Source organism: Parasteatoda tepidariorum, chromosome 5, assembly GCF_982258835.1.
Source record: "Parasteatoda tepidariorum strain Cologne lab strain chromosome 5, Ptep-v5.0, whole genome shotgun sequence".
NCBI classification, from domain to species: Eukaryota; Metazoa; Arthropoda; class Arachnida; order Araneae; family Theridiidae; genus Parasteatoda; species Parasteatoda tepidariorum.
The window spans coordinates 118,653,227-118,671,135 of record NC_141759.1 but is presented as its reverse complement, the minus strand read 5'-3'; the positions used below and the strand labels follow the sequence as shown (position 1 = coordinate 118,671,135).

The 17,909-nt window shown below is 26.2% G+C and overlaps 1 protein-coding gene across 22 annotated transcripts in view; it reads left to right on the top strand.

Moving 5' to 3' along the window:
- LOC147810093 (uncharacterized) overlaps positions 1-17,909 on the top strand; it is a 66,477-nt gene that overhangs the window by 10,962 nt on the left and 37,606 nt on the right. For 10 of the 22 annotated variants that reach the window (XM_087165177.1, XM_087165175.1, XM_087165174.1 and 7 more), the window contains 5 exons: positions 2,113-2,278; positions 11,197-11,310; positions 12,912-12,992; positions 14,891-14,997; positions 16,157-16,213. In XM_087165177.1, the coding sequence (XP_087021303.1) occupies positions 2,113-2,278; positions 11,197-11,310; positions 12,912-12,922 (291 nt within the window). In that variant the 3' untranslated portion in view covers positions 12,923-12,992; positions 14,891-14,997; positions 16,157-16,213. Of the gene's footprint in view, positions 1-2,112; positions 2,279-11,196; positions 11,311-12,911; positions 12,993-13,744; positions 13,820-14,890; positions 14,998-16,156; positions 16,214-17,909 lie in introns of all 22 variants that reach the window. The other 12 variants (XM_087165178.1, XM_087165176.1, XM_087165172.1 and 9 more) reach the window with 7 other exon arrangements.

Below are 17,909 nucleotides of genomic sequence, written 5' to 3'. Positions count from 1 at the left end.
GTTCATAGATATGTTACTTGCTTACTTTAGCATATTTTTTCTCCATAAATTTACGTAATAATTAAAACTAAGAAATGCTGAATGCTATTTTGGGTTCTGAGGGTTATTTTTGTCATTTGTGTAGCTGTGATTTTCTTACATCTATATAAGGCTAAAACATTTTAACTGAATTCAAAATATCTGTTTTTCTCATTATCAGCATGATGGCATTTTTGAAACGTATTTCTTTGTTCATTTATAAGTTCTTTACTTATTTCATCTTCTATTTCCCTCATTATTTTAATTAACTAAAGTTTAGAAATTCTTAAATTTTTGCTCTTGCATTTGGTATTATTTTTATAATTTATGTAGGTTTTTTTTATTTATTAAGCTATTTTTTCCCCTCATACTTAGATATAGTATTTTTGGCATAAATGCCAATATTAAGTATGAATGCCTTATATATAGTATAGTATGATGATGGTATAAATGCCAAGTAGTAAATACATAATATAAATGCTAAGTTTTCCTCATAATTTGATATGGTTATATTTTTTAAACATATTTAACTCTGTTTGGATTTTTGAACTTGTATTTTAAATTAAAACTTTCTCAGTACAGAAATATATTTGAAATTTGTCAAAAAGAGCAATTATATTTCTCTAGATGAAATTCTTACTTAAATTAATGCAAAGTAGAGTTCTAGTTTTAAAATAAATTATTACTTTTTCTGAAGAAAAATAAATTTTCAATTTGCGTGTTTTATTTGTATGTTAATGAATGTCTGTTTTAAAAAAATATTTTTCTCTGTTTTAAAAAACGAAGATATGTAATTAGGGACCAATAAAGAATTTAAAACTTAACCCTTATTTTTGTAAACATTTTACAGATTATTTTAGTTTTAAACATTATTAAATTAATTTTTTTAGAGTTACAACAATTACCTACCATATTCATAGTTTCCAACTCTACTGGATTTTCCAGGAGATTACTCGATTTTGCAAGTCTCCCCTGGTCTACTGGTTTAATAAAAATTCTGATGGTTTTTATACATTTTAGAAAATTCCTAAAATTGAGTAAGTTCCCTATGAAAATAAAAATTTTGCACAGATTATTACTTGCTTAAATATTTAAGTAAATATTACTAATAAATATGGATGCGAGCCTCACTTATAATAATTAGTTTCAATGAAGTTCATTTAATGTCAATCATAACTGCAAAACATAGCAGTTTTTCTATTTTGATGACTATAAAAACTTCTAAAATTCCATATGTATAAAATATTAGTACATTATCTCGAAATTTATTTAATTTGATGAAATCTACTGGATTTTTTTCCTATTCATGTTGGCAGCTATACATGTTACTCAGTAAAACATAATCAGGTATACATATCATTTTATGTTTATTCAAATTAGGCAATCATATTTTAAAATTATCATTTTTTAAATTTATATATTTCTAATCATATTTATTGATGGGATTATAAATATAATGGATCAAGTAAAACTAAATTATATGCTTCCCTAATCAAATCTCTTAAGAAAGCTAAATATGTTATTTTGTCAAACAAGCTAAATATGTTAATTACAAGCTCTGGTTTTGTAGAGCATAACCACTTTATTATACCTAGACACTGCTTTTATAACTTGCTGCATCCAGGCAAAAGTTAAGAGGGTAAGTATGGACTTAAGTGAGTCCTTTGTATATGGATAATAAAAATGGTAGGCATAATGAAAAAAAAAAACTTTAAGTATTATTTCTTAAAATAATAATTTCTAATTATTTTCACCCTTCTTAAAAATAAAAATTTAGTGTAATAACAATTAAAAATAATGTTTTTCATGATTTAGTGTATAAAAAAAATTTAAAAGAAACATTTACAATGAATCAGATGTATAATTATGGTAAGTTTCCTTCTCACTAACTTTAAAAGTTTAAGTGTAACAACTGTCTTTGAATTAACATGTTGTAGATACAGCTGAGAAATTTTAATTTTTGTGAATTTTCCTCAGTGTATTTAAAGTTATTAAATATTTACGATGCATTTAAAGTTCAAGTTAAATCTCTTTTCAACACCTTGTTTTTGAAGATACTGAAATTTTTAAGAATTGTTTTGTATATTTTGTTAGAAAGTTGTGGAAACATTTTTATCGAGATCTTTCATTTATTACATTGCTGATGCCAGTGGAAGGAATGCAATTTTATGGGCTGCTGCAAACAATGCTAATGACGTCATTGAAATTATGGCAACGAATGGAGTTGTACTGGACTATTCTGACAAAAATGGTTTGACAGGTATTAAGTTTCTTTCTTTTATACATATATATACACATTTTATATACATATTTTACATATATATACATATTTTATACATATATTCTTTTATATATATATATATATATATATATATATATATATATATATATATATATTTATATATATGCACATGTATATATATATATTTATATATATATATTTATATATATATAACGTCGCTGCCGAGTGGAAGGATTAAAACAGGTCATAGGTCGGGAAGGAGGGTACAAAATTTATTTATTAATTATTAGACAAGAGCAGTCATGAGAATGAGTAAAAGTGCACACGAAAAGTTGCGCTCCTTGGTTATATGTTAGGGAAAATCTTGCAAAGTAAAATCCGTAAAATGTCTTAATTTAGGGAAAGAGGGAAATCTTAGTAGTTGCTATTGGTTTATGAGATAGATCGAACGTTTCCCACACAGAGCAAAGGGAAAATTGTCCTGTTCTTAATTCCATGCATAGTTGAGCCAAAAATAGATTTAAGAACAGGATGTGGCTTTTAAAAGTGTGAGAAAGTATTTCGATTAGAATAATTAATTAGGATGAAGTTTTATAGCAAAGAAACTAACATAAAAAGATTAATTGAAGCTTTTTATGTTACATCCCCCTTCGCCAAAATTGTCTAATTAGAATCCAAAAATTTTGAAATTATCCATTTGCAAAATCTTCCCTATGGTAGAAGTACAAATAAAATAACCAAATTTGTAATGGTAACAATATATAAAAGTAATATAAATTATAAAACATTTACGTATGTTCTCATTGTAAAAATTTTAACACAATTAAAAATCTGTAGTAGCATCATCAGCAAATTTAAAATTTTCATTTTCAACAGTTTTTTTGACTTAACAGTTTTTTCAGTTTCAAAAGTCTTTTTAAAAATCACAACACAGCTTTTTCACTATAAGAAGTATTCTTCATAAAAACACTATTTAAGTTAACTCTTCAATCAAGATGACAAAAATTTATTAACATGTGTTAGAAATGTGTAATTTAAAATGTAAAACACAAAAAACATTTTTACAAGAAAAATTTCAATCTGAAATTAGATTTGAGTATTGTTTACCTTGTTTGAAAACAAAAATGACACAGTGGTTGTTATTCTGAAGTCCAAGATTTCAATATTGTCTTTATTTCACTTTATTTACCTTTCATTTTTTGTCCCTTTAATAGCAAAATATTTGAATTTTTTTTTTTTTCAAAATCACCTGAAGTTAGGAATTTATTAATTTTCTTGGATTTGCACAATTCTGTCAACATAATTTTGACAATGTTACGCACCATTATCATATTTAGTCTCAAGATTATTAGAAAACACAAGATCATTTTCAATTCTGCTATTTGAAATTTTTTTTTTTTTTTTGATGTCCAAAATTTACCTTCTGTAAAATTTTTTCTTTTCCTTTTCTCTCTTATTTTTCTTTCTACTTTCTTTTCTTTCTACTTTCTTTATATTTATTTATTTGTACTTTTATTTTCTTTCTTGGTATTTTTATTGCAATTATTAACCCGGATTTCAGGAAAATTGTAAAGACAAATTGCTTTTATAATCAGAAAAGATGATCAGTCTTCTCAGATTTTACATTACAACCCGTTTAACACAATTTATCGCTAATTGAAATCCAAAACAAAGCTTTCAAATTTAATATGGTATTAAGGTAAATCAGTTTTTAAAATTTGACTGACCTAGCTATTTTCCTTATTTTTAATCTGAAGTGCAAGTTTGGTTAATTTGCAAATTACCTTTTATTTTCTTATTTTTTCATTTATATCTTTCATTTTTTCTTTTTGGACATAATTTTTTTTTCAAGAATTTTAGTTCGGATATTTTTTTAAAGTAATTTTTGTGCAGAGATCTTAATTGATAATTTAATTTGTCACAATTGTTAGGGAATTCAAATTTTTTTATTTCTATTTTAAACATGTTTTTGAAATGTATTTGGTTACTAAATTTTTCAATTTGTGTTTGATCATTTTCCTTTCTGTATGCTGGAATTAAAGTTCAGAAGTAAAGAAACGATTTGTTTATGGAAATTACTGAGTTCGAACAGAGCTATGAACTAATTACCAACGTTGGACTAAAGCATTAATGTCTGGTTACACTTCAATTTAAATTCTAACAACAAGTATTTTATTCATTTTTCCAAACTATTTGTATTAGTTTTAACATTTCTTGATTTAATTTTTGCCACACCGTAATTGCATTCATATATCAATATCTATACCAAAAATCAATATCAATAATTATTGTAGTTGAATTTAGAAGAGAATTTTTTTTTTCTTTAATGGCATTTACATCCTAATCCTAAACACTACAGTAACACAAAAACATAAATTCAACTAATCAATAAATCATAGAAGCTGTAACACATAAAACAATAAATTTTAAAATAATTTCTCGAAACATTTCTTATGAAAATCAATTCACTAAAAATAAAAATTTCAAGAAAAAAAAATTTCAACAGTAAATACGATTAATATATAAAAAGTAGTTTCACTTTGAAACATCAAAAATGATAAAAAATTTTTTTAAATAATAATCAATAAAACTTCAAGAAATTGTTTTATGAGAATTGTAAAAAAAAAAAAAAAAACACAAAAGGATACATGAAAAAGTTCGAATTAGTCCAAGATATTTTGAAAACCACAACATCAGAGATGAAGGTGCGTTGAAATTCCGTGAACACAATTCCAAAAGCAAAGACGAGAGCTGCTAGGGAAAATATTTGTTTCTTCGTTAAGATGAATCGTAAATTAACACCAGTAGTGAAGGAGAAATTGAAGCTTATTTTTCTTTTGAGTGTCGAACATCTAAGGAGACCATCGTAAACCATTCCGGGGTGTGAAAACAATTCATCGACGATAAGATCCAGCTCAGCACTTAAGAGTGGCAAAATCAGTGCTTTCTCCAAGGGATAGGGTTTCAATAAAAACATTTTAATTATCAGGGGTTCGATGCAGTTTTTCTTTTTAGTCCAAGGAAGGAAATTGAAGCTCAGCTTTCTAGCAGTCTCAGGAACGTAGACAAAATATGCAGCATAGACATATGGAAAACCGATGATCGTTTTGTTCCACTGTGCGTAGGTATAATTTATAATAAGCAAAAAGTTTTGAAGAGTTTATTTTTTTGATGATACTGGGTGAATTAATTATTGCCATAAGTTGAAGAAGAATTTGACTGCTTATTTACCAAATGTCCATTTGAAAAAATGATTTGAAGTTATTCCATATTTTTGATGTACCCTCTTCCTAAGTTGATTTATTTATTTTCAAATGAGATATTTAATATCTTTAATGTACCGTAGGAACTGTACCCCTTCCCGACCGTTCAATCCTGGCGACTTATAACGTCGTTGCCGAGTGGAAGGATTAAAACAGGTCATAGGTCGGGAAGGAGGGTACAAAATTTATTTATTAATTATTAGACAAGAGCAATCATGAGAATGAGTAAAAGTGCACACGAAAAGTTGCGCTCCTTGGTTATATGTTAGGGAAAATCTTGCAAAGTAAAATCCGTAAAATGTCTTAATTTAGGGAAAGAGGGAAATCTTAGTAGTTGCTATTGGTTTATGAGATAGATCGAACGTTTCCCACACAGAGCAAAGGGAAAATTGTCCTGCTCTTAATTCCATGCATAGTTGAGCCAAAAATAGATTTAAGAACAGGATGTGGCTTTTAAAAATGTGAGAAAGTATTTCGATTAGAATAATTAATTAGGATGAAGTTTTATAGCAAAGAAACTAACATAAAAGATTAATTGAAGCTTTTTATGTTATATATATATATATATATATATATATATATATATATATATATATATATATATATATATATATATATATATATATAAGTTCAAAATAAAGAATAAAACAAAGAAAAATTATAGACATATGAAAAAAAGGGGGTGGGAAATAATAAGTAAAAAAAACAACAAACAACATTTTATTAAAAAAAAAAAAAAAAAAGTGAAATGTTAATTAAAAAACCGGAAAAAAAGCCGGAAAAAAAAGATATAATCTTTTCTTCAGCCCACACAATTATATCCGCAAAACAGAGTGCTTTCTGATATTGTATCAATAAAGCCAAAGCAAAATATATTAATACAATAGTGTGAGGAGCACTCAAAAAATTTTTTTATAAAATAACTACATAAAAATAGATCATAAAAAGTAAATATAAGATGTAAAAACAGATAATAAAATAAAATAAAAAGAAAAAATAAAATAAAAAGAAAAAACATTAAAAAGGGGGGACTATAAAGCGAGTAGCAAAATCATAACAACTTACATGGACAGTTATTTTTCAAGAATGATTTAAAAATGTTTTCGCAGAAAGATTGCCAGATTACAAAATATGAAAACAAAAGATGAAAACAAAAGCGCAAATTGAGTGTAACAAAAGGGTTCTAAAGTGTCGTTCTTACTGCACTGCTGAAGTGATTTGTTATTCTGAGTTTTGATTTGTTAGTTACCAAGGATGGGCCCGAAATGGATGTGCACAAGGTAATATTATACTGGATAATTTTAAAAATTGATCATAAATAGTTTTAGAAGATAGATGTTTATTTAAGAAAAAATATAAAATAGAAAAGAGAAACATAAATTGCCTGCTTTGCAAATAATTTTAGCCGCGGATTTGCACGATATGGATTAGCACATAGAAAAATTATTTAAATTATCAAAGAAAAAATTCTTTTCAATAGATAATTTTTAACACGGATTTGCCCGAAATGGATTTGCACATGGAAAAATTAACAAAGAAAAAATTTTAGCAGATAATTTTAACCACGGATTTGCCCAAAATGGATTTGCACATGGAATTGTATAAATTAATAAAGAAATTTTTAGCAAACAAATTTATCCACGGATTTGCCCGAAATGGATTTGCACATGGAAAAACTGTATAGATTAACAAGGGAAATTATTTAGCAAAGGAATTTTTAGTAAATAATTCTAACCACGGATTTGCCCGAAATGGATTTGCACATGGAAAGATTAACAAAGAAAAAATTTTTTAGTACATAATTATAGCCACGGATTTGCCCGAAATGGATTTGCACATGGAAAAATTACATAAAATAACAAAGAAATTATTTAGTGAATAATTTTGGCAATGAATTTTGGCCTGAAATGGATTTGCACATGGGAAAATCATAAAAATTAACAAAAAAAATGTTTAGAAAATATATCCATGTCCAAATAGAAAATATATCCATGTGCAAATCCATTTCGGGCAAATCCGTGGTTAGAATTATTTACTAAAAATTCCTTTGCTAAATAATTTCCCTTGTTAATCTATACAGTTTTTCCATGTGCAAATCCATTTCGGGCAAATCCGTGGATAAATTTTTTTGCTAAAAATTTCTTTATTAATTTATACAATTCCATGTGCAAATCCATTTCGGGCAAATCCGTGGTTAAAATTATCTGCTAAAATTTTTTCTTTGTTAATTTTTCCATGTGCAAATCCATTTCGGGCAAATCCGTGTTAAAAATTATCTATTGAAAAGAATTTTTTCTTTGATAATTTAAATAATTTTTCTATGTGCTAATCCATATCGTGCAAATCCGCGGCTAAAATTATTTGCAAAGCAGGCAATTTATGTTTCTCTTTTCTATTTTATATTTTTTCTTAAATAAACATCTATCTTCTAAAACTATTTATGATCAATTTTTAAAATTATCCAGTATAATATTACCTTGTGCACATCCATTTCGGGCCCATCCTTGGTAACTAACAAATCAAAACTCAGAATAACAAATCACTTCAGCAGTGCAGTAAGAACGACACTTTAGAACCCTTTTGTTACACTCAATTTGCGCTTTTGTTTTCATCTTTTGTTTTCATATTTTGTAATCTGGCAATCTTTCTGCAAAAACATTTTTAAATCATTCTTGAAAAATAACTGTCCATGTAAGTTGTTATGATTTTGCTACTCGCTTTATAGTCCCCCCTTTTTAATGTTTTTTCTTTTTATTTTATTTTATTATCTGTTTTTACATGTTATATTTACTTTTTATGATCTATTTTTATGTAGTTATTTTATAAAAAAATTTTTTGAGTGCTCCTCACACTATTGTATTAATATATTTTGCTTTGGCTTTATTGATACAATATCAGAAAGCACTCTGTTTTGCGGATATAATTGTGTGGGCTGAAGAAAAGATTATATCTTTTTTTTCCGGCTTTTTTTCCGGTTTTTTAATTAACATTTCACTTTTTTTTTTTTTTTTAATAAAATGTTGTTTGTTGTTTTTTTTACTTATTATTTCCCACCCCCTTTTTTTCATATGTCTATAATTTTTCTTTGTTTTATTCTTCATTTTGAACTTATCTAATGAGTGCTGTTTACTTGCAGCTTAAGCGCAATAAATGTTACTTATTGTTTTTCTTAACTTTCTTAGTGTTTTCTTGTATTTATTTATTTATTATATATATATATATATATATATATATATATATATATATATATATATATATATATATATATATATATATATATATATATATATATATATATATTTCTTGTATTTATATTTTCTTGTATTTATTTATTTATTATATATATATATATATATATATTTATATATATACATATATATATATATATATATATATATACAGTAAAACTTGTGTCAGTTGACCACTTGTGGTGCATTGTTTTAGTGGTCAACTTAGACAAGTGGCCAACTTATAGAGGGAGTGGGTCATTGTTTACTTTTTCGCTGCTATAAATTTAATTTTTTTTTTTTACTTGACTTAAAAAATTTATTCAGAAAATATGCAAATGAATATCTTAAGAAATGCGTTTAAACCTGAATGAACTTCAATTTGATACATATAATTCTAATATTTAACTAATTTTTTATAAAAAATTATTTCGTTAGTTATGCATGTGAAGCATTTAATAAATATAATTTCTTAAAATAACAGAACACGAGAACATGTAATTTGAAATCTTTAACAAAATAAAATTATTTGAACACTTTAAAATTTATTTACTACCTTTAAAGATCAAAGACCATAAATAAAGGATCAAAGCATATTTCAGAGCATTCATTTATTCAAATGCTCACTATTGCGACTGGAAGAGCAACTTTTCAACTAACATACCTGTTTTCAATGAACGGATGAAAGAAATGGTCAAAAGCTGACCCCTTACAGTTTCCCCTGATGGTCAACTCACAAAAGGGTTTAGATTAGCTTTTTACACTATTTCACCAAACAAGTGAAATTTTAACGCACATTGCCAAAATGACAGAAAATTTTCTGAATTTTTTTTTCTGGTCAACTTATGAGGGTTATAGAATAGAATTCCATAATACTCCTAGACAAAATTGACTTATTTCAGTGGTCAACATACAAGATAGACAGGTGGTCAAGTTACAAAGGTTTTGTTTCTTTATATTATATAGGAAAAATTTCGTTCTTGATAATTGAGGTCAACTTACGCAAGTGCCCAACTTACAAGGGTGGTCGACTTGGCAGGTTTCACTGTATATATATATATATATATACATATATATATATATATATATATATATATATATATATATATATATATATATATATATATATATATATATATATATATATATATATATATATATATATATATATATATATATATATGTTTGGTATATTTTGTAGACCTGCCCAGGAGAGCAGAAAATTATCAGATCATTTTATATTTCCCATAATATTTCTCCAGAAAAGTTTTTTTTTTTTTGGTTTGAAATTTCTCCTAAATTTATTGTTAATTTATAATTATAAATCTAATTCTAGATTTTTAATTATAATACTCATGTTATAATTATCTTTTCAAACTATATTTAGAAAGTAAAGTTTGTATATTGTTAAAATTTGTAATAATATTTTTTTAACGAAGGGCAATAATTGTTTAATTTAAAACAATTATTTAAAATCCAAGGTCTCCTTATAAACCCATGGACATTTAAAACCTGGAATTGTCAGGAAATTTTATTTTAACTCTAAAAAGCAAGGGATAGTCATTGAAAATTTCAATTTTTTACAAAAAGCTTGGTAAATTCCTATATAATACCTAGAAAATAAGCAGTCTTAAAATTGTTAGTAACAGTAATCAGTTATTGAGATTCGCGTTAAATAATTCTAACATCTATTACAATTATTTTATAAAATTCCACTTTTTAGTGAAATTTTTCCATGTTTCTTTCTCCTTGTATTATATGTGTCTGCTCACAAAATCTTATATTTGACATCACAAATAGGAAAATTAAATTTTTTGATGTAAAATTGCATGGTACAGATTTAATTTGGTTTAGATTTTCATTGAAATTTGCCTGATATACCTGTAAAAGTCAGGGAATTTTTTTCTTCTGAAATTGAATGGGAACTCTGCATAAAGTTTAGGAATTAAAAATAAAAAATAAAAAAACTGCCATATTAAGTTAATATATTAAAACAAAATTTAAAAATGTATATATTGATTATTTTTACAGAGAAAAATTTTGCAACAATTTTTTTGCGTTTCGTTTTGTAACACATTTTTTATCCTCACAAAATTTTCTAGCAATTTTATTTGTTAATTAGATAAAAAATTACCTGCATTTTCCCCAAGCCTCATTCGATCAATGTAACATATTCTGCGCGTATGCCCAGCTGAACATGTAATAATTTTGTGTTTTTCTGTGAGCCCCTGATAATTACATTTAATTCAGGAAGATCAAAACTCTGTATTGTGTTAAGATGATTTTAATATCACACGCATTGGTCTTAACTTCCCTCCTCCCTTGGCAGCAAAAATAAGTAGATGGCAAACTCCCTCTCTCCTGCTGGGTGCTTATGCAATATTTAAACTGCCTTTTATCTAATTACCGTTAGGTAGTCAATTTTATCTAAATAATTATCTTGTAGGTCTTCATGATGCTTCTGTGAAGGGTCATCTATCTACAATTAAGTTATTGGTAAAGCATGGCATGCCTATCAATAAGAAAGACAAATGTGGAATGACGCCATTGCTGAAAGCCTGTGAGTTAAGGGATCGTACCCTTATTTATTATTTTTAGCAAATGTAGTTACAAATTCTTATAGATTAGAGATTCACAATTATTGATTTGTCTCTTTCATTTGATTTTAAAGATAATCTATTATTATCAATACATTACTCATATCGTAGAATTTTTTAATTTTGAATTGAGTTATCATCTCTAAATTACATTTTTAAAAAATATATTAGTGGCATATTTGCAGTGATTTTAAAAATATTGGATTAATTACATTTTTCAAGTTTGAACTAAATATTGGTATGAAGAAAGATTAACTAATTGAAACGTTGTTATTTTTTTAAGGCGACAGTACTGTAACAAAATTTTATATACTAATCTTAGACTCACATTATTTGTTCATTTATGCAACAAAATAAAATTATCTTACTTTCTGTTCTGAACTAAATAATTCTGAATTTAAAAATCGTGCATTACTTTTTTGCAATAGAATTTGCCTTTATCCTACTCTAAACATACCAACACTTAATACATACTTATTTCTACCATAGCCTGTCAAATGTACAGACTTTATGTTTCTTGATTGAATGTATCAAATATGGATGTTAGGAAGGAAATAAAACTAAAAAAACTTTATTATAATTAAACAAATTTGTATATTGCCCATTTTTATGTATTACAAACACAAAGAAAAAGAATTTTAAAATCATTGCTTAACTCATTTTTTGCATAAACAGGGTGTTTCTATTGTACATTTTCCGCAAACATATTTCTTCTAATTACTATTATTTCTATAATTATAAGAATTATAATGATAGCTTATAATTATTCTTATAGTTAATATTATTTCTTCTAAAAACTTTTGCTGTCTTGATTTTTTCGACATTTTTCTGGGTAAAAACTAACAGTTAGTTAGAAATTAAGGAAAGCTATCAGAATAAAATATAAGCTACTCACCAAAACATTTAGTTTTGGTCACTTTTTCTGACACAAAAATGCCAATCTAAAATTTTTGGTACTTTCTCGACATTTGAAGTCACAGTTATTCTGATTGAAATAACTACGCAGCAGTCTGCAGAAATGTGCAACTCATCCAATGCAATACTTTGAACAGACATTACATTGTAATTTCTGATTCGATAACCTTATAAAGCAATAAGTTGTTCTCCCAGTCAAATGACTGGTTGTGGTAGAAATTGGTATATGACAAGTATTATTTGAAACAGACAAAATACAAAAAAAAAAAATAACAATAATAGAATATTAACCGTATGTAATTGTTAGAAAAAGTCATGTAGTCAAATGTGCAAAAACAATAGGATAATAAGCACATTTTCGATTAAACGGTCATTTGACTGGTTATGGTATGTTTTATGTGAAGGAATTTTAAAAGGATTTAAAATTCTTGATTTTCAGTCACTGGAAATAATAAATAGTTTAATAAACAAAGCTAAATTATATTTAAGGCTATTTAAGCATAGCTACTCCTGTAATAACAAAAAGTAAGAAATGGGATGGAATGTCTAAATCAAAATAGACTAATCAAATTTATAACAGGAATAAACCAAGAATAGACCAAAATGTCCATATGTAAATAATTGTTTATAATATTATGATTTTATTTAGGTGTGCCTTAGGAGGACATGCATATTTATTTCAAATGTTACTCCACAAAGAAATGCCTGCAAACATTCAGGATTCTTTTGGGTAAAAATCTCACTATATATTTTAAAGAAATGTGTTGATTTTTTATATTAATATCATTTTATAAAGCATAAGTTCTAAGTAATGTTATTTTCCAATGTTCAATTTGAAAAAAAGAACTTTTTCAATTTAATCTTTTAATAGAAATTAATGTTTGTGTATTCAAATTAGCTCTAATGTCATTTTTCACTTAGTACATTGCTTAATGTGAAAAAAAATCAAGTGAATTTTTTTATAGATATGAATGTCTATGTATTTGCATTTGCTTCATTGTCATTTTTCACTAACATTGTTTACTTTGAAAAAAATAATAATAATTTTTTTTTACCCAATTCCATTTAAGGAAATTAAGGATTGTGTCTTAAGGAAATTTGTCTTTATGTATTTACATAAACTTTGTAGATATTTTTTAAAAATTTATTTTATGTCCGCACTAAATCATGCCAGATGATATTAATTATTTTTTATTTTGTAAGTGAATAAATAGAAATAATCATTATTATTGGTTCTAAGATTTTATCTTGATGTTGAGTAGCTCTATTCTTTTTAAACTGATTTTGTGATTCCATGCTTTTTTCTCTCAGTCATTTACTATAAAATTGATTAGTTTTATTCTTTTTATTAGTTTTATAACTCTTTGTCTTTTTCAATTTGTTCAATTTTGAGTATTATCCACCCCTTGAATTAAAATTCATTGTTAAAATTTTTTTAATGCTTTTCGTTTAATTAGTTGTGAAATCTATCCTTGTTATTAGGTTAGATTTGTATATTTCTGACTATAGATCTGAATCTGTATAATAGCTGGAACTGTTTTGAATGCATCCTTTTAAGTAGGTTTTATTGATAGCTTTGTTGATTTGGTTGATATTTTCGTTTTCTTTAGAATAGTTCAATTAGTTTTTTGTTTGTCTAAATTTTGTACGACTAGAATTTTTCAATCTTAATTTGAGACCTCATATTTTTACATTGTATAACTGATAAAAAAAGAGCAAAATGTGAGCTTATTTTTTTCTAAATTAGCTTAATTTGGTGTGTCAAATTGTCTAGTAATGTATAAAGCAAAGTAACGTGTAAAGCAATGAAATAAAGAAATAACTTTTAACAAAAACTTTTTCAGTAATATAAACAAGTAAAATCATATCTCCTGAATACCGATCACAGTATTTGTGTTTAGTATAGCGTTTTTTAGTAGTTTTTATGGTATTTGCCTGTTTTTTGCCACATCATGTTGTTCAAGTGTTTTTTTTTTAATCCTAAACAGGTCACATGTCTGTCCATCCATTTCATTTTCATCATTTAACGAAAATGATTTTCTATGTATTTACATTAACTTTGTGGTTTTTTTTTTAATTTCAAAATAGTAGTGCTCCAATGCTAAATCATGCCAGAATAGGATATTTTAATTTTATTTATTTATTTTATTTAAACTAATAAATAATGATGATTAAGACAGGACTTAAACTTTTATCATCTTAATTTTAAGTAACTCAATTTTTTTCAAATTGGCTTCACTATTTTTTTTCTTGCTGTTACAGTCATTGATCACAGTTTAAAAATAAATAAATACTGCACATCGATATTTTTTATTAAAACATTTATAATATTAATTATACGCATACATACTTCACATGTGCACGCTTTCCTCACTAAAAGTTCTTGTATTTTTACAATAACCTAAATGTGTTTTGCACTTAACATTTTTGAACTTCTATTATTGTACAGCAATCAAATAGCAGCTTTTTTTGCATTTTACACCCTATTTATGAATTGATTCATAAATTATTTCATGTTTTGCATGTTTCTTTGAAATTATTCATCAATATAAAATTTCATTATTATTATTTTTATTATTGTATGATTTGTTTTTTATTGTTTTTATTGTACATATTAAATTTTTCAAGGGTAAATTACCTCTGCATTGGGCAGTATTGGCTAATGATTGGGAAATTGTAAAGTTGCTATATGATTATGAGACAGATGTAAATACAATGATTAAGAAAAATGATTGGTAAAATAATTTATTTTCTTGTTTTTTTATTTCCTTTGATTTTAATTTACTATTTGGTTTTAAGGAGTTTCTTAAAATTAGACTATTTTGTTTTTGTTTGTTTGTGTTTTTGTTTGCCTTTTCAAAGCAGGCAAATCCTTAAAATGAAAAAAAAGTTAGTTTCATCTAAAAGTCCTCCACAAAGGCAAATTTCTCCCAATCCTGGTCCCCTTGTCTTCCGGACTGGGTTCAAAATTACAATGATACTTAGTTGAATATTAGTAGCCGTAAACCTAAAAATTGGGTTGGCTATTCATCAACGGTTATAAATTTAAAATAAAATCTTTGATTAAGTTGCTATAATAGGTCTGTGTGTACCTCTTTTTGGTTTGATTGAGGCACTGATGCCACTCCTCTTTCCTTGTGTTGGATAAAATTTGGACAGATCCTTTGTTTACCAAAATCTTTGTAAATGAACTGATATTGTTAATTCTGAATCTTCTCATAGGCAGTCGTTCAACAGCATCAGTCGCTAATGCTTGATATTAATGATTGTCACATATGCTTTATATGTAATGGTATGCCACACATGTTTATTGCCAAATCGAATTTCCTTTGTCATAATCCTAGCATGGTTTATTTCCCTTCCTGTAAACATTTAAACCAATTAAAAACAATTTTTTTGTTATTAGACATCATTTTGGTGCACCTGGACCAACATTGCATAATCTACATTTTCTGAGGCTGTTAACCAATAAATGTTTTCATATTTATTCAATGTTAATTTCAATTTTATGTTAGATTTCTCGAACAAGCAGGTCAACCACTCTAGGCTAATCTAATCTTTGCTTTTAGCCATTCCCCACGGATATAATCCTGCATCTTAAGTTATGTTGCTTTACTTTATTTCTAAACCATCCACCAAACCATTTAGACTCAACCTGTATTAAAAAAACATACTAAGAAACCATGTTGTGAATATTAATGTGTGTATAATTATAAATTGAAATTAGTACATTTTATCAGAATTTCCATAATTTAAATTGAAGTAAATTTGAATTATTTATGTTTTAATGCCATGAGAACATTAATGTTGTAAAAGGATAAATTTTTTATTTCCCCCCCCTAAATTTGTATGTTTAACATTAAAAAAATTATTAAAAATTAAATTATTTTTTAGAATGAAAATCCACCTCATGCATTTTGTAAAATCAACAGAAATTTAAATAAAGGAGTGGTAAGTATCTTTTTTTTTCTCCAATGGTGTGAAATACTATACGATATATGTTAACTACTACTTTTAATAAGTTATTACTTTTTAGTGACTTGTGATTGAAATTATCTTCATAACTTACCTTTCAGAATATTTGCTTTCTTGAGCTGACATGACCCTAAAGCATATTTGTCATTTTTTTATTTAGTTTATTTCTTTTTTTTCCCTTCCTTTTTAACATAATTTATAAGATCCTTTTTTGTTGTTTGTTTTTGTTTTGTTACCTTGCCAGGATTGTGACTCCATGTTGAAAATAAAGAAAGTCTGGAAAATACAGGGAATTTAAAAATCATCTAAATTAATGGGGAAAATGCAGGTGTTTTTTAATTTTTTTTTTACAAACTCGGAATTTTGTTTCTTATTTTTGTCTTTTGAAAAATTTCAACCACTCAAAAGTGATCTATGAGTTATTTAAGGATGATATTTTAACTATACTAAACTATTTAAATTTCTTATAGCATTATTTAAGTATGTTCATCTGTTCTTTTTTTTTCTTAAGTTTTTTAGCAATTAACACTGTAATAGCCCAAAGTAGCTCACACAAGAGCACAATAATTGTTTTGTTGCTTCTTAATATATTGTGTATAATATGTACACAGAAAACACAGGGAATTTTGTTTTTCCTTCCAGATTTGAGTGTTAACCCTGCTTGCTCAGTTAGCACAACGTATAGCTGTGATGTTGGTACTCAGCACAATTTATAGCTGACTTTAAATAATATGCATGTTATAAAACTGAAACATTCAATTAGTTCTATATTTATAATTATTTTTCATATGTTTTCTCTTTCTATGTTGTTTTTGGATAGAAAGAGTCCATTATAATAGCAAATACCATTTTCAAATTCTCATAAGAAATTTAACCTAGTAGAGATTTTTTTTTTCTTCTGAATTCATAAAAGTACTTGTTTAAATAATTTATGTTTAAAAATAAAACGCGATTTACAAATAAAATGTTTCAACTGTACAAAATATGTAGAGGTGAAATTCTTTGATCGTTTTGCAGATTGCTTTGGTTTGTTGATTAAATTCTAATTCTTAATTAAATTCTTATTTTGCAGTTAATTGAAATTTAATTAAACATTTTGATGAAATGTCTTATCTTTTTTTTTGTTTAAAAATATCAATATTACAATTAAAATAGTTAAGATCCTATGATTTTAAATCAATGAATATTTTTTCTGTTAAGTATTTTCATCAATATGTTTTTAAAGATCCAGCTTATTTTTAAATGGAGAAAAGTATAACTGTTTTGTGTGAAATCACTCAGTATTTTTCTTAAGTTATCTTACTAACTGCTCTGAAGTATTGTATTTTGCTAAAAGTTACAGGGAATTGGGATCATGGGTGCAAGTCTTCCGTCCCCAGGATGAATTTCCGTCTTTCGAAAAAGTCCGCGGACGGAAATTGGAAATTTTTTTTTCTGTCCTTAAAAATATTTTTTAGGTCTACGCTATTGGTCTACTTTCTTATGTCCTGTTGTTATTTTATCAAAGGACAGATGAATAAATATTTTTTGTACAGTATTTATTGTTGTTAATTTACGTCACACTAGAGCTGCACAATGGGCTATTGGCGACGGTCTGGGAAACATCCCGGAGGATGATCCGAAGACATGCCATCACAATTTTGATCCTCTGCGGAGGGGATGGCACCTCCGC